At 42.3% G+C, this 21,803-nt stretch overlaps 1 protein-coding gene across 3 annotated transcripts; it reads right to left on the minus strand.

Annotated features, from left to right (window-relative positions):
* Positions 1 to 8,373: 8,373 nt before the first annotated feature.
* On the minus strand, positions 8,374 to 21,802 carry GMFB (glia maturation factor beta). Of its 3 annotated transcripts, XM_071809794.1 has the most exons (8): positions 21,667 to 21,774; positions 20,449 to 20,492; positions 19,422 to 19,518; positions 18,814 to 18,863; positions 17,799 to 17,850; positions 16,672 to 16,752; positions 14,729 to 14,802; positions 8,374 to 12,211 (listed from the first exon to the last, which is right to left on the minus strand). In XM_071809794.1, coding segments are annotated over exons 3-8 (330 nt in total). In that variant the 5' UTR covers positions 19,423 to 19,518; positions 20,449 to 20,492; positions 21,667 to 21,774; the 3' UTR covers positions 8,374 to 12,139. The 3 variants fall into 3 exon arrangements, with proteins under 3 accessions (XP_071665895.1, XP_065694490.1, XP_071665896.1); XM_065838418.2 differs by lacking the exon at positions 20,449 to 20,492 and having other exon boundaries at positions 21,667 to 21,802; XM_071809795.1 differs by lacking the exons at positions 20,449 to 20,492; positions 21,667 to 21,774 and adding an exon at positions 21,271 to 21,457.
* Position 21,803: the final 1 nt, after the last annotated feature.

Here is a 21,803-nt window from a genome sequence, read left to right on the forward strand (position 1 = left end):
TTGCTCAGAAAGTACAGCAAGAAAAATCATTTGAGAACATCACGTATTTTCCTTCTGCGGGGTCATATAAAAGTCATTTCAGTTTTAAGCAACAATACCTTGCAATAAAGGAAAGGCTGGGTCGTGTTTGTGCAATCATCTCCGCACAAGCAGCGCAGTGATTTCCAAAAAACTAACAGCTGCCAAATAGTAAATAATATTTTCCAGTGATATCTGCTGGAAAGCTTATCATACAATTAATTGTCAAAATGGGAGATGAGCACTTTTATTTCCTTCACCAAAATAAGAGGGAAAACTGGAGCAAATGAGTCACCTTTAGGAAGTCAGTTGTTGCGAACATACTTATCTTTCAGTATAAAATCACTCATCTCGTCCCCAAACTACACCCATAAAACCACTGTGGTGTCATTATGACCAACAAAACTACAGTGTGAAACCTGGAAAACAGATCTAAAAATTAACCTTAGTGAATATTAATTAAAAGGTAAAGAAAATAAAAGCACGAGAGAGCACGGGGTGGGTGCCCCAGCCCGGACAGCTGCCCGTGGAACCCCCCCACACCCTCCCGAGGGGACCAGCCGGGGTGACCATGAGCAGTAAGGACAGCAGAAAAGGTTGAGCCTAATGTGATTGCCCCCCATCCGGGGATGACAGGATGGATTAGGAATAACACCTCGAATCCTGGGGGCAGTTTTGGGCCCCTCATGACGAGAAAGCCCTTGAGGTGCTGGAGCGAGTTGAGAGAGGGAATGGAGCTGGGGAAGGGGCTGGAGCACAAGTGTGATGGGAGCAGCTGAGGGACCTGGGGGGTTCAGCTGGAGAACAGGAGCTGAGGGGAGACCTTCTGATCTCTGAACTGCCTGAAAGGAGCTTGGAGCCAGGGGGGGTCGGGCTCTGCTCCCCAGGAACAAGCGCCAGGAGCAGAGGAAACGGCCTCAAGTTGCACCAGGGGAGGTTGAGGTTGGAGCTGGGGAACAATTTCTTCCCCAAAGGGCTGTGGGGCATTGGAACAGGCTGCCCAGGGCAGTGCTGGAGTCACCATCCCTGGAGGGGTTCAAAAACACATAGATGAGCTTCTCAGGGACATGGTTTAGTGCTACTATTAACAGTTGGACTCAGTGATCTCAAGGGTCTTTTCCAACCAAAATGATTCTATGATACTTCACTTGGCCTTATTTCTAAGCACACTGTTTATTTCTTACTTTGAGTAGCCTCAGGCCACACGGATACACTTGTTCTCAAGGCTATTTGACTGGACTTTGCTGGAAAACCTGACGTTCAGCATTTAAACTCCCCATTCCTGGCTTTCCCTAAGCCATCCAGAAGGGTCATTTGCATCAGAAAAGCTATGGGAGGTAAAGACACAGAGAATATGTGCAGAGATGCTGCTACACCTTTGGACTGGGGAGCGCTGGTTTTGCACTGCGATATGGAAAACACTGTGATCCATTCAAGGTAGATATTTACTTTCAAAGAAACACAGATTTAGTGACCATCACTGTCTGTTTGAATACACAGGTCATCGCAGCAGTAAATTCCTTCACAGCACTCCAGCTGTTACAGATGCTGATGGGTTTGGATTGGGATGTATGATCCATATGAGCCGAAACACCGGGAAAGAAAAGGGAACCAAAACATCTGTTCTACACCACAATAAACGAAGCTGTTGCTAATTATAGTCTGTGTTCTTGTACGACACAATGTTGTGCAATCGGGATGTGTTGTAGCAGATGTAAAAAGGTGTGTCAGCCATGTACTTGCATTTGCAACTAATACTGGTTCTGCCTCAAGGAATGCAAAGTTTTACTACCTCTGATGCTTTACACACCATTCAACCGCAAGTATCCTGTCAGGAGAAATGGAAGGCAGCTATAATCTTGTGCAACAAAGATTTGTTCATTGAGGGATTTCTTGTATTATAGATTATCTATTTAAAACAACACAAAGGGAACTGAAAGGCAAATTCTGTAGAAAAGGGTCTAATTGATTCTCATTTCGTCCATTTATTTGGGATCTCTAATCAAACAACTGAGTATCTTCTCAAAATTTTCTCTGATTAAACTTTGCAAACAGTGTAAGGAAGACACAGTGGCCTACAGCTTTTCAGGCACTTTCCTTTTCTCGCGGACTCATTGAGTTTAATCCTGATTGGAATCCCAAGGGAAAATGCCAGTGTCTTTTCACCTCATCTTAAATCCCTCTCAAATATTTATCCTTCACAGAATCCCAGAATGTCAGGGACTGGAAGGGACCTTGAAAGCCCATCTGGTCCAATCCCCCCGCCAAAGCAGGAACACCCAGCTGAGGTTCCACAGGAAGGTGTCCAGGCGGGTTTGAATGTCTGCACAGAAGGAGACTCCACAGCCTCCCTGGGCAGCCTGGGCCAGGCTCTGCCACCCTCACCATGAAGAAGTTTCTTCTCAAATTTAAGTGGAACCTCCTATGTTCCAGTTTGTACCCATTACCCCTTGTCCTACCATTGGTTGTCACCGAGAAGAGCCTGGCTCCATCCTCCTGACACTCACCCTTTATATATCTGTAAACATTAATGAGGTCCTTATTGAAAAACAGTCATCTAATCAGTCAAAATTCAGTGTGTTACAGTCTGTTCATAAGGAAGATACAGCTGAAGAAAGATGACTGTGGCAGGTCGCAACAGCAGTGCTTTTGCAGGGCTGTGAGGGATGATTACAGAGCAACTTCTCTGAATTATTATGGTAGAAATGCATGGGGTAACTACATTCCTCAGCATTAAAAAGAATATCCCTGGGAAAAAATGTTATTTCAGTTATAGATATCAGGGACAACTGCTGAACTCAGTAATTAAAATCCTGCTGATGCAAATAAAGCCGTCACTTACTGGGTTTTCAGGAACCTCTCGGAGTGCCTGTGACGCAGTCTAGCAGAGCTCACCCTTCTGCACGCCTCTGAAGTACACGTCAGGAGCAGCAGAAGTACAGAGCCCCTGCACCCACCTCATCGATGTGCTAACAGACACCAGGATGGAGGGTGCTGGTTCACTGCTCGGCCTTTCATCAGCAGAATGAAAAGATCCAAGGGCTTGTGAATGCAGCAGCTTCCTTCCGAACCGGCGAATGTCCTTTCCTGTTGCGCTAATTAACTCATCTTTAGAATCCCTGTTTAGGTTCTATCGCTATGTGTGTGACCACGTAAACAAATTCACTTTATAAATCCCTTTGCACATGAAATTCTCAAGAGAGACAAGAATCATATTCAAAACTCAATTTCCAAAGGCAGACGCCGCCAGGCATCTCCCCACATCTCATTATGGAATCCATGCGTGGCCTCAATCCCTCCAACATTTACTGTCAGATGGCAACAGGGGGTTTTTTTAATAGGCTAAACACTGAATACTCAACCTGTCCTTTTAATGACAGGGTTTGTTTTTCTCTTGCTGGGTAGAGCTCCGTACAATTCTGAGCCCATGGCCTAGGAGATCAGGCAAAGGGAGCAATGATTGTTTTTTCCATAACTATTTTAAAACATGTTGCAGGATTCAGCTGCCCATTAATGAACTAAGAGGGACATTTTCCCAGACTTCCTGTGTTAGCCCAACTGCAGTAGCTCTGACACTGAAAAATGCCACCCTTAGTCCTTACTCCTCATCCAATAACTTTATATTCTGATCCAATTATAAACTGATGCAGTAACATTAACCTGAATAAAGAGAAGCTGAAACCATAGTGGTGGCGTTTTAAGATTGCGTTACGTCTGGTCCCAAATGACAACACCTAAAAAAGCCTCCCTTGTTAATTATTTCACTGCTAATTGTTTTAGCAGAAGCACGGTCACCGCTGGATATGGTGGTAAAATTGCGTGAAGGTAGAGCCAGGGCAGATACTTGCTGGGACAAATGAGGTGTTCAGTCCTCTGCCAGATGAGACATCATTATTGTTCCTGCCCAAAAGGAAGGAAGATACATGTGGTTCCTGCTTTGTATCCAAAAAATCAGCTGGGTAGGGCTGTATCTTGTCAACGGCCAGAAGATACAGCCCAGTTCTCACAACCTCATGCTCCCCCTCCCCGACCTGCAGCACACTTGAAAATTTAGGAGGGAGAAAAAAGAGTCGGGAGACTTTGGTCTCTCTGTTCTCCCACAGAAATCCCGTGTGGCCTCAAGTAAGGCACCTTCGGACCTAATGTGTATTTACGCACTTAAATCATACTAAGTAGGATTTCAAAAGCCTTCATCTACATCTAAATACCTTTACAAATCTTGCTTTTGATCTCTCCAGCTATATCCGTATTATCAAATCAGCTCAAGGCTCTACCAATGATGGATATTCACCCCCCAGCTGTTCTTAAGATTTAAGAGCTTCCCTTTGGTTGGGCAGAGACCCTCAAGATCATCAAGTCCAACAGTTAACCCACCCCTGTCACTACCCCATGTCCCTCAGAACCTCATTTACGTGCCTGTTCAACCCCTCCAGGGATGGTGACTCCAGCACTGCCCTGGGCAGCCTGTTCCAATGCCCAACAGCCCTTTGGGGAAGAAATTGTTCCCAAGATCCAACCTCAACCTCCCCTGGCACAACTTGAAGTTGTTTCCTCTCGTCCTGTTGCTTGTTACTTGGGAGAAGAGCGTGACCCCCCCTCTTGCTTACAACCTTAAAGTCTTTCTTGTCATGAGGGGCCCAAAACTGACCCCAGGATTTGAAGTTCCACGCACCAGTTCCCCCATCAGTAACCTCAGGGACAGGGAGCAGGGTGGATGGGTGGGTGGGTTGCTCACACTCCACATCAGCCTCTCCAGGCCACATGGACAAGGTCACAGAGCCAGCAGCTCCAAGATCTTAGGACTAAACTGCAGCGAGAAGAACGACAGCAGCATCGGCACATGGACTAAAGAGACAGAAGCTCTCTGTAAAATGAGAACAGCTCTGCTTCACCTCAAACAGGGAAATTGGGTTTATGTTAGAACGTGCTTATAGACCTTGGAATGGGCCATTCAAGGCAAACAGGGCTGTTGAGTGGATGTATCTGTTTTTCCATTCTGGCAGTAATACAGCTACACAATTTGTTTTGCACTTCTGAACCAAACAGTTGCACATTCACAGCTGGAGGTAAGGTAGAAATATTGCCTCTCGCTGATCCCTTGATCCGGTCGTCCTGGCTGAATTAATCACGTTCGCAAATCAATCCAGGATTTGTCGCCGTCGGAGCAGATGGCCAGGCAGGCCGCGTTTGCGAGCAGGGCAGGCACATTCTTCCCCAATTATCCAGCAGCGTTTTCCAATGGCGGATATTTAAAATTAGATATTCTTTTGAAGAAATGCTAAATCTCTCTTGTTCCCTATTCAGCCCAATAAGGGCACTGACCCCTAACTTTCTGCTCTACTTCTGTCCTCTAAGGCCTCAATGAAAGTGTAGGATGGCTGGTGCCCCTTTCCCTTTCAACTGAACCATTTCTGCCCCATTTTCCTCTGCGGTCTTCCCATTTTCTGCAGAAAAGAGGTGACAACAACAGATGCTGTTTGGCAGGGGGATTTCAAGGGTGCGTTATATTAATTGTTGAGCCGAGTACTGTGGAAAAGGGAAAAGAAGCTGCATTCATACTACTAGCTGCCTGCCACAGCACATAACAGCAGGAACGGTTAACAGTGCGCCTTTCAAAAAGCTTTGATGGGACTTCCCCATTGCAGAAGTAAATTTGCCATGAAAGACAGTCATGCTGTTTCCCCAGCGTTCGCATGTGTTCTGCATTCAGAGTCGTTCTGGCTGATAATTGCTCTCTGCTCCCCTCCATCTCCTGCTGAGGAACAGCTGGAGCTGTCAGGGGAGTTTCATCCGAACTCCATCACCTTCCGGATGAGACGTCCCACTTACCACCAAGGGTGAACACAGCTAACCCACAGTACATTTCCAGTCCCTGAAAAAATCCAAGCACAACAAAAAAACAGTCCAGAGGAGACAAGCCCCCTGTGGCGTGACAAAACGGACCATGCTGATTAACTACGTGTATGCAAATATATTAAAATCATCTCTTTCACTTTATGGGCACGTTAAGAAAAGACACAGAGCGAGGCTGTACAAAATACCATGTATACACACCAGAGCAGAAAGCCTGTTCTCCCCACAAGAGCTCAGCAGCTTAGTGTCACCAAAAGGGAACAGCAGATAGAGAAGAAAGCCTATGAGAACTGGGAGAGGAACAGTAGCCAAGTTTACACAGATGGGAAGACAATTTTTCATGCAGTAGTGTCCGAACCACAATTAGGCAATATTCACTGTTCAGTATTTCACCATTTTACTTCACTGTTTTTCACAGAATGAGAATTGAGCGTTAATAGGAAAAAACTGAGATACGTAATTGCTCAGCCTTTCAGTATAGAGTCCTGGCAGATGCCAATATGTATTAATTGGAGAAATTAAAAGTTAATGCCAGGGCTCCTTGTGCTTCAGAATTGTTGTGTTCATTGAAACATGGCTGGCAATGAAGCTCCAAATGCCTAGAATACAGCACAAATCAGTCCAGCCCACTGTCTCACACAACAGCCCTGAAAGAGGCTGCCAGTACCCCGATGGACTCTTACTATCTTTTGAGAACTACAACTCCTTTTCCTCGCTAAGCTACAGGAACCCATACACCTGCGTATCTGGCGGTTTGCAACTGCTCTTTAGGAACATCAGGGCTTCCTCTTGGGTCCATGAAAAATTCCCTCTTCCCCAGCAGTTACAATTTAAGCCGTGTGCCCAGAGCAGCCTGGACGCCAGCTCAGCACACAGGACTGATTCCCTGGGCTCAATACCCTTCTGGAGAAGAAGGGGAAGAAACAATTACTCCACAAACTTGGTACCATCTCCACAGCTCTTCCTCTACTTGGTAGAGGTAGCTGTCATACATGCAAAGCAAACCCCAGGGACTCCAAAACGCTTCTCTGCACGCTTTCCCACACGAAGCTGAGCTCACTTTTTTCCTAACCAGCCACATCTTAGAAGATTAACAAATCCTGTTCTATTTTCTACTCATACAGGCAGCAATCGCCCCAGCTCCTCTTCCAGCTCCCCCAGAACCAACTCGATTTCTTCTCTGCGTCATCCTCAAAGACCCTGCCAAGACCAGGGCTCCCCGTAGCAAACTCCTCCCAGTTACACAGCAGGAAAGCAGCAGCTGTGTGATACTCAGGCTACACTGCAGATTTGAACTGCTTTTCCATTTTGTTTCCTGTTTTCTTCCCTAGCTTTCACTTCAACAAGCACTCAACTGCCCTTTTAAAATAACTATTACAAATCAATGACCTTTCCTGAAGCAAAGCAGCTGCCCTTCACTTCATATCCCTATATCTCCTTGCAATTTTCTTTTGTCAGCTTTTGCTTTTACCATCGCAATGATCTCGCAGGACCAGTAAACCATCACCTCATTTTCTAGTTAAGCACAGTGAGTGAACAGGACTCCACAGGTGGCCTCCCCCTCTGATGGGAGATCTATTTCTTCCTTTTATTTTTCCCCTCCTTCCCTTTAATCAGCTGTACTTGAGAACCATTCTTCTCCCACAGCAGCTCAGCTGATTTTTATTTCATAGCTTTTGCCGACACATTTTGTTGCAACACAATGAGGTGACCAAGATGCCATTCCAGAGCTGAAACAGCTGCGCATTTTCTCCTTCACAGATCAATCTCACCTGAGAGAGAAGGGGTTGACCTCTATCATGTTTAATCAGCATTGGCAGAAACAATGTACAGCAGCTACTGAAGCTGAATTCCTTGTATTATCTTTAGTATTCAACAATATTAAAAAAAATAATCTCCAAGGACAGGAAAGGAAGAAACAGTCGTCATGCATCAATTAAACCTGGGGGTCTCATGGGCAGGAAAGAGATGAGCAACTGTGAGAAGAAAAAGGTGCAACTAAGTTCTTTTGACTCCTTCAAGCCCTGGGGTCTCCTACACAACTACTCTAACAGCATTCAGCTGGCACCTGCACATTACATTGCATTTCACAGCTCCAGGTTACACCAGGAGCCTTGACCTTGTGGGAGAGGTGAAACATCGAAGTCTAAGTGATGCTTCAGAATGAAGTTGAGCCCCCATGCTGTCTCACAGCTGACAAGAATACACACTGAGTTTTGGGAGACCAAGGTGCAAAGCAGCCAGGGGGGACAGCGGTTGTCCCACCACAATCCATCAGCTCCTCTCCTTTGCTGTCACCCTTCACAACAGATGGCAAGAAGAATTATTTTAGGTAGAAGAGCAAGCAAAGGAGCACATTAATGACTGAAGACCATGCTACAAGTCCAAAGCAAACTCCAAGAAGCTGAGAAAAGGTGGTCATACCTACAATTAAAAGCTTTACCCCTGTCAGACACTCATGATAGATGTGATACCGTGCAATTAAAACAGGGCAACAGAACCTCTTAATTAAACATTTTATTTAAACCAATACAAGCACCATGCTTAGCAAAAAAGATTTGGTTTAAAGTAAACATGCAATGTGAACTAGCAGAGACTAAACAGCGTATGGAAGTTGTACTGGTTACTGATATTTTCATGGAATTGCCAAATTCTCAAAACTGGCCGTGAACCTCTCGCAGCACTGGTGCCAACCCTGCCATGTCCCAGGACAAGTCACACGGAGTCTGGGTCACCTAACAAAAGCAAGAGTTTCACTGTGCCCCTCCTCATGTCCCATCATACCCCCAGTACACAGTTACCAGATGTATTTATTAAAGAAAAAATAGTTGTACGACATTTCCTTTTTTGAGCGCACTGAAGCGAGGGACTGAACTCCCTTGCTTTTGCATGTGTGATTCAGACTCCTGTTACCAGTTAAACATTGATTTCTGGACTAGTTATTTTACAGTTAAAGATACAAAAATGGAACCCTGGTACGAATGCAGAAGATGCTCCTTTGGAGAAGTGAAAAGGTGTCGACACCTGCATTATTGCCTCGTTTGACAGATCAAAACAGCATTCATGATCCTAGAAACACACTTAAACCATCAAATACTTTTGTTGTTAAAAAAATTCAAACAATACAAATCCATTTTATAGGCTGACATGCAAACTCATGCTTTAATTCAGCTTACCATCAACGAATACGATTGCAAAAGCTGCATCCCTGCCATCTAGTCAAGCAAACCAGATTAATTGTGGCAGAAGTCTCCCTTTATGAGACCTCTAACTTTAACTCCAGGCCAAGGATTCTATGGCAAACCCAACTCCTGAAAAATAGGAGCTCACAATGGAAAATGCTGACTCTCAGACCTTTAGCTACAAAGGCTCCCATAAGTGCCATTAATTTATGTTGTCCTTTAATTTGAACCCTCTTCAGAGATCTGAAAATTCAAGACAAATGTACGATTATAGATGGGCAACTCACTAGTACAGTATAGTCAGAACATACTGGCCTTCTGAACATGGACACATCTGCCTCCTGCTTCTCTTCAGTACAGAAAATAGAGTTCTAAAGGTGGGAAGAGTACATTATGAAAATAAGTATGATCACAATCATAATTAATGCCTTTATTTAATCAAGTATTAGCACTACCTGTATCTCAAGAGCCTAGGACAGTAAGCAGCAGCCAGTTGTGTCGAAACACTGCATTAAAAACAAGAAAACCACAACGGAGCCTAGAACAGCAAACATCCTCTGCACGCTTGTTCTCCAGGTACCTGCAGCTGCTTCCTCAGCTCCACAGCTCCGAGAGGGGATAGACGTACAGCTGCCAAGAAAAGCTGTTTGAAGAACAGTACTGGTGGGCTGAGCAGCATCAACATCACCTTTCACAAGAAAATGGTTTTAATGCTCTCATGGGGATTTGTTCGCTCTATGCAATTGTGGGGCAGCACTCAAGGCAGAAAGTCCTTAAGTGGAAGCAACAATAACGCCTGAAGAGACAAGAAAAGAACTTGGACTGAAGATACAGCCAATGTTTTCTTGGCAGAAGGTGGAGTGATCCAGAGATGAAGAATCAAATTCAACCATTTGACTGCAGCAGCTCCTCCCTTCTCCTCCCAAAAGAAAGAGAGAGGCCCCTTTTACAGTCATTTTTGTCAAGACCTGTGCAAGCAGCAGTTGGATGCTGGCAGCCTCCCAGTGTACAAAGTACAATAACAAAGATTATTAATCCAGTTTTCCCCACTGCCAATCAAGCTGATCGGTACAAGTGGCAGTTTCCCTGTCCCCCGCGCTGTACTGACATGCCTGTGAGCACAATGCCAACAAAACGAGATCCTTGCTGTTTCAAGACTGATGCTTAGAATGACACTATTCTTTAAGCCAAAGTCTTATTCATACAATGTTTGTCACAAAAGATATTGTTTTTATTGATCTGTAGTACAGAATGATCAAGCAACAGTTTCATAATCCACATTTATTTTTTTGTCCAGGGAAGTGAAATTGTTTTTCCAGTTCACTACATTAACACAGAAATGTAATTTTAATTACAAGCATTTTTTTTTCCCTGCACTGAAAGACCAACTTAATTGGATCATTCTAACACGTACTTTTGAAAAGCTCCTCTGAACTCAGATTAGTATACAAATAAATGAGCAGTAACATCAAACTAAGAAGAGATTTATCAACACTGAGGACCTTTGCAAATGAATTCCCTGCGATTTTAGAGGAATTAGTGTTTTAACACTAACACAACAGATGTTTACAAACAAAAAATAAACCTCCTTTCAGCAAAGGTTTCACAGCATGAAATACTGGCCTCCAAATTTAACACTGCATTCCTTCCCAGCAAACAGATTTGTTAGCGCAGCTGTATTTTAAGGTACGTTATCAACAGGAAGCTGCTCTCACGCAGATACTGATTCAGAAGCACAACAAACACTCATGAGCAAGATAGTGAGATACTGTCACATGAGCAACTCCTTTTGCCACCGCATGGGCCCAACGCGTCCCACGTCAGACAACTACTCTAGCGAATATAAAACGGACCTGTAAAAAGACTGGTCATATATAAAAGTTAAATACTATTTTCACATTAGAATATTTGTTGTTTCAAAGAGATGAACCGTAAGTAAATGAAAATCAAATTACCACTTATGCAAAAGTTTTATCTGGAATGTAGTTTTGACCAACAAGCAGTTAAGAAAGAGACTGTAATTACTCAAAAGCTATGTGTGGCCAGCTTTTATAACAAAAGAGATATAAATCATTCATAATCATGAAAAGCTTTAACCTCCTGACTCCTACAAATGGAGTAGATGACTGGAATTTCAAAGAAAATGAGGTTAGCTTTCTTTTTTAACAGATGTCAACTGCAAGACCAGGCACTAGGAAAAAATGTTACTTGGATTCTTTAACAAAGTTTTTACCAAATTTGTAATAAGTGGCAGTGTAAAATTCTCAAGTCATTTTAAAGCTAACAAATTAAAGGCACACAGTATTTTAACAGGTGTTCATATAACAGGAAATGAGCAAAGAGGTAAAGTTCTTAACAGTGTAGTAAGTTATATATGCAAAACATCTGGTACCAGAGTAGCCAGAGTTGTAGTTCAGCCCTTAGTTATCACCTAGTTCCTGTAAGACTATATCAGCATGAGAACTGGACAGTCAAAGCTGTGCCCTGAAATTCTGTAAGATCGACTCAGTCAACTGAGGAATTACTGGAATGACAAAAATTAATTCCAAGAATTTGAGAAAGTTCACATGGACTCGATGGCAAGGCAAACGGATGGGTTTGCAGTACAAGGATTTTGTCTTTTGGATATTAAATGCTTCCAGAGAGTAGTTTTCAAAACTGAGAAGACGTTAAGTCAAAAAGTCTGAAAATTACGTGACAGTACACAATTTCTGCATATAAATGGCTAGTATATGTCATAAGGATGCATTTGTAGCTCAGAAGAAGTTAGCGTCAGCTTCCAAATTATGTTCGTAGATAGTTATAAATCCAGAACTGAACTATTTTAGTTATAGAAATATTAGTCACAGGAGTGCAAAAGGAGTCCCTGCAGAGGAGTATTCCCTTTTAACAGGTACAAATAAGGAAACACCTGCAGAGACTTGTTACTTCAAGGAGACAGACCTGCCATTCTTTGCACAAACTTTGCACAAGAGAGATACTGCAGGAGACAGATGTAAATACAGTGCATTTTTTAGATGTAAGTACTCATGTCTGGTTCCAGTATTATCAGGATGGTACATAAATACTTATTTTCGGAGGTTTTCTTAATGGAAGAAGCCCAGTTTCTCACGCAGCCATTCTTCAGTTAGGTCTTCTGTATTTCTTATTTCAAATACCTAAACAAAATTGCATCTTGTCAATTCTTCAGGTGATGGTACTTGAAAGGGATAAGCATACAATGCAATCAACACCTTGCCACACAAGTTGGTTGAGCCGTAATAAACCAGGAAGCAACCTGCAGTTTTCACGTGCTTTCTTGAAAGGCTCAGTTAATGTTCTAAAGTAACATCAGTGGAAAATACACAAGACTAAGTGGCAAGGAATATCACTAACTCGAACAATTCCATAATTCCTATTTCTAGACTTCATTCTTCTTTAAAACTAGGTAAGAACAGCACATGTACTACATTTTAAAGTTATTCTGAAATGGCACTATCTCATATGCATTATCTCAGCAAGAAGATAGTCTGTTTGAAGAATACAAATTAATTTAACCTCTGGGCTGAATTAAGCTCAAAGTTCAGGAAATTTGCCCAGCCCAAGACACAGTTATTCCTCCTCTGAAATGAAATAAACCCACAGTATCCAGTAGCATACTGTTTTCCCTGTAAGAAAACCGAGATACCTCAGAATAAAAAAAACTTGGAAAATAAACCAGAGACACCAATATATTCTTTACATTCCACATGTGCAAGCAATGTTTGGAGTTTGGTTGGTTGGTTGTGGGGTTTTTGTTGTTGTTAATGTGCTTGAAGAAAGGCTCAGTTAATCCTGTATCACTAACTGGAGTCTTCGAGATGCCCACAAATAGATCATATTTTCAGAAGAGTTAGGTAAGTAAATTTTACAGATCCAGAGGCTTTCAAACACACCTTCTTCTAGGCAATAAAAACAAGAACAATATTTTCACTGGAAACTGGTGTTACTATTCTGACAACACTGAAAATAAAGCTCTGCCAGCACTAAATCAGTTATCTGCCCTTCTAAGGGTATGGAGCAGAGAGCTGCAACAAGCACGCAGGCCAAAACAATGGGTGGGATTTTTTAAGACTCACGAAGTCTTCCAGTGAACCTGCTGTTTGGAAAGAACTTCCTATTTAATCCTGGCCTCATCCACTTCACCATTTTAATCTTCTTCAGAAAACAATTCAAGTTTTGTATCTTTTCTTCCTCATTCCCCATCTCTGCTAGAATGGACTCTGAACACTGTTTCTTGTATTCAGACAGTGATTCACTATCAACTAATCCTGATTTTTTAAAGTAAAATATGAGGGATAAAACCCACAAAACTTGGTATTAAAAGAAGAGAACAGCTTAACAGAAGCTCATACACAAGCCACTGAAAAAATAAGACGGCTCAGTTGAGTCACATGCAGAAATCGCAGCAGGAGGAAGTCGCAGCATGAGCTAAAATGAAACATGGCTCAGTGAGTGGGGACAATGAAGCGCATTTGAAGAACAAGTAAGCAACCTGGAGACAGATTGTCTTCTCCAGCTTCAGAAGGAAGATCACGGACCCCTCTATCCACTCCTAGGTTCTCATTCAAAAGCCTTTCCGACTGAATTTCTCCCGCTTGACAGGTGATAGTAACTCCAGTAGAGCAGTGCCCAGGCTTAATACCTTCTTCTCATCAACTCTTCTTTCTCACTCACTGAAAACTTTCCTCCTCCTGAACAAATTCTTCCTTTTTATCAAAGATGCTAAAGTTCTCAGGCCTCTAAGGTGCAGTTTCAACAAAGTTAAAATAAAAGATTTCTTGGGGCTGTACCGATTGCTTCCCTCCCGTTTAGCCCTGTCAACTCAACCTCTAACTTAAAGCAGAGAGGTCCTTTCTCACAGGGTATAGCTAGAAGAGGGAGAAGTTCACAGTTTTCTTATTGGCCCAAAATACATTTTTACTGGGATGTTAAAAGTACTCAGTCAGGATAAGGAAGATCAAAAGGGAACGGTGCTGTTGGGGAATGCTGAAGTCACTTCATATTGTATGAAAAACCTGAAGTGGCCACTCACTCTATTTGGCTTTACTAGTTGAAACTAAATCTTTAAGAAACCTAGGTGCCAATTAAGGAGAGTTTTCAAAGATCTTCAAAATGACAATTAGCTGTGGCTTTTTTTGGTTTTGCTATTGTTTTTGTTTGTGGTTTTTTATTTGTTTGGCTGGTTTGGTTTTTTAATATATATACCTAGGCTCAGTGAATGCAGTGATTTATTCTGGTCTCAGTACTGAAAGAGGTAAACACAGGAAGATTTAGAATTGTTCAGTGCTTGGCACATGAGTTATTTATTCTGAAGGCTATGTTCTGCAAGCATCCAGCCCATAATTCATCCAGCAAAACTAGTCCACACCACACAACTTCAGCCTACTCTTCCCATCAATAAATTCATTTGCCAAAGTAAAGACATCTGCCCTACTGATGGATATTTTAGTTTTAGAGAACACTGTTCTTCCTGGACCCTAAAACTCCACAAATCCTCACATGCCACTCTCTTCAGTCTTCCTAAAACAAAATCTGTCCACTGTAATTACGAAGTCTCATAATACCCTTCTTGCAAAAGGTTCAAGCAGGACACAAAACAGCTTCTGGAACCTGCATTTAAGGGGGAGACAGTTATTTCAGCTGTTCAATTATACCTTAGTGAGTTCAGCTGTCTGTACAAGCTTATTCTTGCTTCCAGCATACATCATCTGTTGTTCAGGCTTACATCCTGTAGTTATGTGGAAAAAAAAATACATATGTAAAGAGGTTGTCTAGTTACTTTGACTGCAACACTTCAAAAATAACATTTTTTTTAATAATCCAAACTGAAAGCTAAAGTCTCCATTCAGAGAAGTGACCTGTTTCTTTACATACATTGTCATCCTTGCTCTTACTTTCATAGCTGGACTTGAAAAGCATTTCCAGAAGTAATAGTTGTGCAAGTTGAATTCGTGGTCTCAACATGCACCTGTATTTCCGCTTAGAGGTTCCACCAAATACTGCAGCGGTCAAACTTGAATCACAACAGCCAACCAAGCAGCACCTTCCGCCACCACAGCACTGTGCTGATTACATTACATTCAATTCTTTACCCTCTTCCTGTTTCTGATAGTTAAACTTATACAGATCTTTATAGTTGATGCCTTCGAGCTCGAGTTAAAATGAGAACAAACCAAATCAGTTTGAATTTGTTGTTCTCCCAATGTCTCCTCAAATTCCCAAACTTAACTAGTAGCTCAAAATTACTCCCCTCTCACCCCCCACCACAGAGCCACTGCAGTCACAGCTGTAGGTAACTGCTATTGAAAGTCCCAGCTAATGGTTCATTTCTGACTCCAGTATCAGTCTAACCACTATCTTATGTTTGTAAATTTTTTTTTTGAAACACAAAACCTCAAGAAAATAAAAAAACAAGGCTTTTCTTTAGTATTTGCTTGTTCAGAAGTTTCTAGATATGATCTTGCCATCCATAAAGAGTACTGTGTAAGCTTTCTTTTCCTATGAAGTACTACAAGTCTGCCTGCTTTGCTACTTCAAGGTGTCCCAGAAAGTTTCTTGCTTTTCTAACTCACAAAATATCTGCCCTTCTGAAGAGAAGTAACACCCAGAACATTCAAAGATGCTCAGATAACTGGAGAATATGCTCACTAGTTGCTAAACTCTCTACCTACCTAGTTATTCTAGTTCTGAGTAATGAAGGGTAAAACAATGCAATCAGTTTATCTTCTTCTAAGGGATAACAAGGATAATCCAGTAATACCAGCAAGCTTCCCTATTACAATTCAGAACACAGATGGAAGCCACAGGAGCAACTCAGTTCTGTAAGAGCAAATCAAGTCACAGGTTATTTGGCTTCTATTAAAATTACAGAGTTTTCTGCACAGTTAGGTTTATGTTTAGGGCTAACGTGATGCAAGCAGAGGAACCTACTGCTCTGTATAAATTTGGGCCAATCTAAGACTATACTCTTTTTCTCCTTGACTACAGCCTGTCCACTCAGCACTTTTACCTGCCCAGATGTGGGTTCCAGAGCCCTCATTTTCTCCTTTTTCAGCCCTACTTGTGGCAATCATTTAGACCTTCACATCACGGCACTGTTTGGGAGCACCCTCTGTTGCTGCCCATTGCATACAGACCCCCCCAAAAAACCTCTTCTCAAATCCCATCCTAACTCTTTTACAGAGATCTGTTTCTTTCGCAGGTAGACACAGGTTCCATGCGCTTCTGAGGAATTTCTTCCCAGCCAGTTGCTAACATCCGAACAGCAAGAGGGACAGAGATGAACAGAAATCCTCAGGAACAGAGGTGGTACATTCCAGCCCTCTTCTCACTCATTTCCTGAGCCTCGTCTAGTGATATTTTGAGGATTTCCCAAGATTTGAGGAGAGGGTGACAGGATGGAGTTAATATATTGAGATTCCCCTCTGCCAAAGAAAGTCTCCAGATGCCATAGCCTTATAGGGCCTCGCTTCCAGCACCGGCATCAGCAAATCCAAATCTGAACCATTACTTGAGCGTTAAGCATTCATTTTATCTTCCATAGCAAAGAATATCCCCGTATGTACAGCACACAGTAGCTACCACAGTGTTCACTCACCAACTGGACTGGAGAAGATAAAGCACAAGGGGTAAGAAACTCTTCCATCATCATGTTGATACTTGTAACTATACACAATAAATGTTTTTTCTGAGGTTAAAGAAACTAAGAAATCAACAATTTTCTTAGGATATAATCCTCAGTTATCAGAGCTTGATGAAAGCACAAATAAGTCTTGCATTCTAGGAGACGCTTTAAATTTGGTAGGGACTCTCACTGCTCTCCTGTTTTCACTTCCATATTTAACTTTCAGAACTGACACTGCCTTTACCAACCTCTACCAGAGCTGGATGACAGGGCTGTCTTGTTGTTTCACATCAGAGTTAAAAATCACCCTTTCATCACAAATATTCCTTTCCCAGCTTTATAAAAAGACTTCCCACACCCACCAATGTGCTTAATGGAAGCCAAATTCTTTCTTTGCAGACTAAGCACTTCATTGTTTCAGGTGTTTTGCTGAATTTTAACTCAAGTTTTCACTAGCACTCCTGCTTAGTAGCCTCCTACTGTACTATGCTCATGAAAGGAAAGATTCAGAACAGCACGTGGAATGGCGCCAGCCAGCTTTTGAGGATAATGGAGGCAGATATTTTCCTCACTAATAACTTAAGTACCCCTCTTATTCCATCTAGTTAAAGAATAATTTACTTGCCTCTTTTCTTCTTTTAAATACAGGGATTCTTCCCCAGATCACATGCCTACAGCACATGCAGAATCTGTAACTGCAGCAAAATAGCAAAGGCCACGTGCTGACAAAGTACCAAACCAGATCCTAAGTTACACAGGCACTTTTCTAAATTTAGAAGGAGCCACATACAAAACTGGTACATTTTACTCACTTCTTTACATTAACAGCAGCATGGTTTCGTTTTACTTCCCCAAACTTTATCTAGTCTAGAAGAAAATATAATCTTGGGAAAAGCTTAAGTGTTTCAGTCATTGTTTCAACAAGTGGGACAACTGTTTGGTGTATCACAAGAGCTGACACCCAGGTTTTCTCACAAATAAAGTATCAGTAAAGTCACACTACATGCAAATATTGGCCTAAAAAGGTGAAGTCCAACTCTGAACATTTTGAACAGCTTCCAGGAGTGAGTAAGACCAAATGCCAGCAGCATTAGAAGGATATCGAGGTTGTCTCTCAGGCAGCTCATCTTTTAGCTCATCAGGAGAAATACCCTGGTAACATTAAACACAAGCAATATTTGAACAAATGACCTTGCACTTGAAAGTATACTATAAAGGCTAAAGCAGAATAATAGAACAGTGAAATAGCTGTACATCAGATGTACATCTACAGTTGAACTGATAATGATCTCTCAATCAAATTACTAGATCAGTTTAGGAAAGCAGTTTGTGTGCTAATAGATTCCTATGACTAAACATAGAATTAATGTTAGCATGACTAATCATCTCTATTTTAGGCATAATGAGTTTAGACAACATTTTTGACTCTAGTTGGATATGCTGGCAGCTACTATGCTTTTCTAACTCCAGTGCTAAAAAGAAGTAAGCAAGCACACACCAAAAAGTATCTGTTAAAATCAGCTACATAAATGGTGTTTTTGAAAAACTCAGTCCTTCCTCCTTGAGCAAGCAAAAAAAAGAGTCCCCATCCTATCTAAATCTTACATTAACTTCTACATTCTAGGAATAAGAGCTACAGTTAATGCTCAAATCCCTGGGAAGGATTTAATTTTGCCCTATGTACCATTAAGAAACTCTGCATGCTGGGCTGACCTTATTATGCCACCTATCAAATTTAGAGTCTGCAGAGGATTAGCAATCCCAGCTTCTAATTGATGGCAGATCAGCTCAGAGTCAAATATGCAGATCTATGGGGAAACACAGCAGAAATCTCTTCAAAAAGCCAGAAGGTGCCAAAGGTGCTTTTTACCTAGCTGTACCATAACAGCTTTCAAATAACTTTTTTGTGCAATTAATTAGTCAACTCAATTGCTTCTGCATAGCTCCACTATTAATAGCGCTGTGCTTTACATGCTGAGTGACCATGCATTTAAATAAGCTCATGACCCAAATTAGATTAAGAGTTTGATAACAATTTGAAACTAAGGCAGTACCTTAGAGACAACAATACATTGCAGGCTGAAGATACTCTTATTTACAATTCATTTAACAAACCTCATGCTCCTCATCCAGCACCACCAACTGCTTATCCTTGTCGATTTTCACTATAAATCAAAAGAAAATACAGATCAATGTTTTTCCAATCAATCTATGCAATGTATGCACAAAGTTTAACACTCTCCCTATAAGTGCATTCCTTGTGCTTCCATTCTGCTTCTTCAGTCTGTCGCCCGACTTCCCAAAATCACTGATGGCAAGAGAAGTGCACAGACTCAGCGCTATTCATCGCAATACACTCCTCTCAAATTTCACACAGAAACGTCAAACTCCCCTTAAAGGCTACAAAATTTACAAACTCAAAATGACTGTAATGGCCGTGACTTGACTTCTTTTTTTACTATCATTTTACAACCAGTAGTAGACTCTGAGCTACAATTAAGTATAAATACTCTACTAAGAGCAGATGCAGTCTTGTATCGTAAGAACAGTGTTGCTTTACTGTTCAAATTACAGGCAGAATTGGAAGTACTGAAGTTCATGCAATAAACAGCCTCTTGGCTCACATTTACCTGGTACAGCAGTAACGTTACATGAGAAGGAAAAGAGAAGATCAAGTTTTCTGCAAGACTTTGCAATTTTTGTCAGACATGTTTTTAACTTACTTATAATGGCCGCATTGTTGGTTTCTTTACGAAACCGGAATTTTCTCAGTTTCTCCACCAGGTCTTCAGCAACATCACAAACCACCAGAGATTCACTCTAAAAAAATGAAATGACAGAGGGGAGGGAAAGGTAAATCTTTCTAGTAAACCAGAAAAAAATCTCCATGTCATGAGCATGTGTGCATAAACCCTGCTTTAGTGGTTTAGTGGAACTACATGCAGCTTGCTCAGTTTCAGAACATCAAACCAGAAAAACCATAGATGAAAGCAATTTTTAAAAACACAATAAGGGAATACTTACCTGTTTTAATAGACCCTTCTCAAAGCCACACAGTTAACTAGAAATATTTATTAGCTATTCCTGAAGTGGGATTATTCTCACAGCTCTTAGAAGTAAACAGTTTTTACAGTTCACTTGCAAAGACAAGTCCTGAAATAAGGAAGCCCCTTAATGTGGCAGTAAACTGGCTAAACTAATTTAAGTATATAAAATAATAGGAGCTACTATTAGCATTTCAGAAGCACACAGACAGTAATCAAGGGTCACTCCTTATTTTTACCCCCAAAAACACTAACTGAATTTTTGAGATTTTCACACACAGAAAGCATTTAATACATTTTAATCAAAAAGCATTCATACTTCCCCCCCCATGTGCTTATAGGTTACTAACTCCAAGTTTTCAGAATAAGTGTCCAGATAAGATATTAGTCATCATACTGAAGATAGGGAAGGAAACGTTTATTTCACAAGCAAGTTATCTTCCATTAAACACGCAATTTTTAAACTGTACCAAGCCAACCACTATCACTTCCTGAGCAACATTTTATACACATAACCTCTATGGCCACAGTTAAGAGATGCATGCCAGCTAGAAAAGTTATTTAACACCTCCAGTTTATTTGTATTGTATTTGTAAATTCCTAAGGTATCGAGGCTTTTGTGCCAAAACAACTGTTTCAAGACTTTCTTAAAAAAAGTGCTCAAATTGAAAAAAAAAAAAAAACAAACCAAAAATTGCAAGATTACCTATCACAAGCTCTACTAAAGAGCTGTATCATTCAGATGAATCACTGCATACAAATCAGAAGAAAGTTACTTTTTGAGTTCTGTCTCCTCGCATTCAACACCGGCTTGTGAGATTTTCCTCAGAAAGCAGAGAAGCGTCTCTCCTTCCCCACTTCCAAATTCACCTTGCAAATATCCTATGTTCGTTTTTACTCCTAAAGAGACTTCCACCTTGACCAAATTCTGGCACAAAGTCTTGTGCTTCTGCTTCCTTTCAACAGCTGGAGAGGAAACCGGGCTCTGCTGTGACAGGACAGGTCAGGCACTGTGTGTGCAGATTCATTAATTTGCTTGTTTACCCTAAACTTTAAAGATTTTTCTTGGCTCCCTCTGATCCACAAAAATCACAAATATCCACTTTTTCTATTTCAGGAGATCTCAACAGACAAACAACAAAACAAAACAACCAGAAAACCACACCAGAATTCAAAGTTGAAGCTATATTCTGTATGAAATGCCCTTTTCTGAAGCATTTCTCCCAGTCCTCCGGGCTCAGCAGTTTCCTAACACCATCCCGCAGGCACTGCTGTGTAAGCAGGGCTCTTGCTTATACCTTTACAGCCACGCAGGCATAAATCCCTAAGAAAAGTTGAAGGCCGTGCCTGCAAAACACACAGTGACAGCAGATTCGGATCATCTACCGTGGTTAAGTTGGCTCACCAGTGCCTGGTTTAATAGAAACTGAAGCAAATCAAGAGACAGAAGGGCAGCACAGACAGCAGGCACACCTGCCAAGCAGCGCAGCAGGGGGTTTACTGTGGGGGACCCTCAGCCACCACTCACCCCGCTATTACACTGCAAGATTTTCAGAAGCCCCGTAGCCGGCAGGGCGGGTCACCGCTGCCTCCGCTAACAGCTGCTGCTTCGCTCTCCCCACAACAGCAAAACAACCCAGAAGGTCCTTTTCCTCGCGGAGCAGTGAGTGAGCACAGCCCGACACAGAGGAGCCGTTCAAGGCGACCCCTTCCCAGGCAGCACCCCCAGAGCAGCGGCTCGCCCTGAGGAGAACTGGTGCTCGCCGCTCCCTAAAGCACCTGCTCTCCCCTCACAACTTCCTCCCCCGGGGACACCGGCCTCACGCCGCCCCTCCCGCCTCAGCAGGGGACCCCCCGAGCCCGCGGAGGCGGTTGCGCTCCCCCCGGTTCCCAATTCCCCTCAGGCGGCGCCGGCTCCTCTCACCATCTTGCGCGCGCGCAACCACCCAACCGCCGCCGCTCGCGCGCCACCAACGGAAACCACCACCGCCTCTTCGCTGGGCTGCGCACCCCACTGCGCCTGCGCGACAGAGACCCCGCCTTCCTCCCCTCTGGCCAATC

Source organism: Patagioenas fasciata, chromosome 5 (assembly GCF_037038585.1).
Source record: "Patagioenas fasciata isolate bPatFas1 chromosome 5, bPatFas1.hap1, whole genome shotgun sequence".
NCBI classification, from domain to species: domain Eukaryota; kingdom Metazoa; phylum Chordata; class Aves; order Columbiformes; family Columbidae; genus Patagioenas; species Patagioenas fasciata.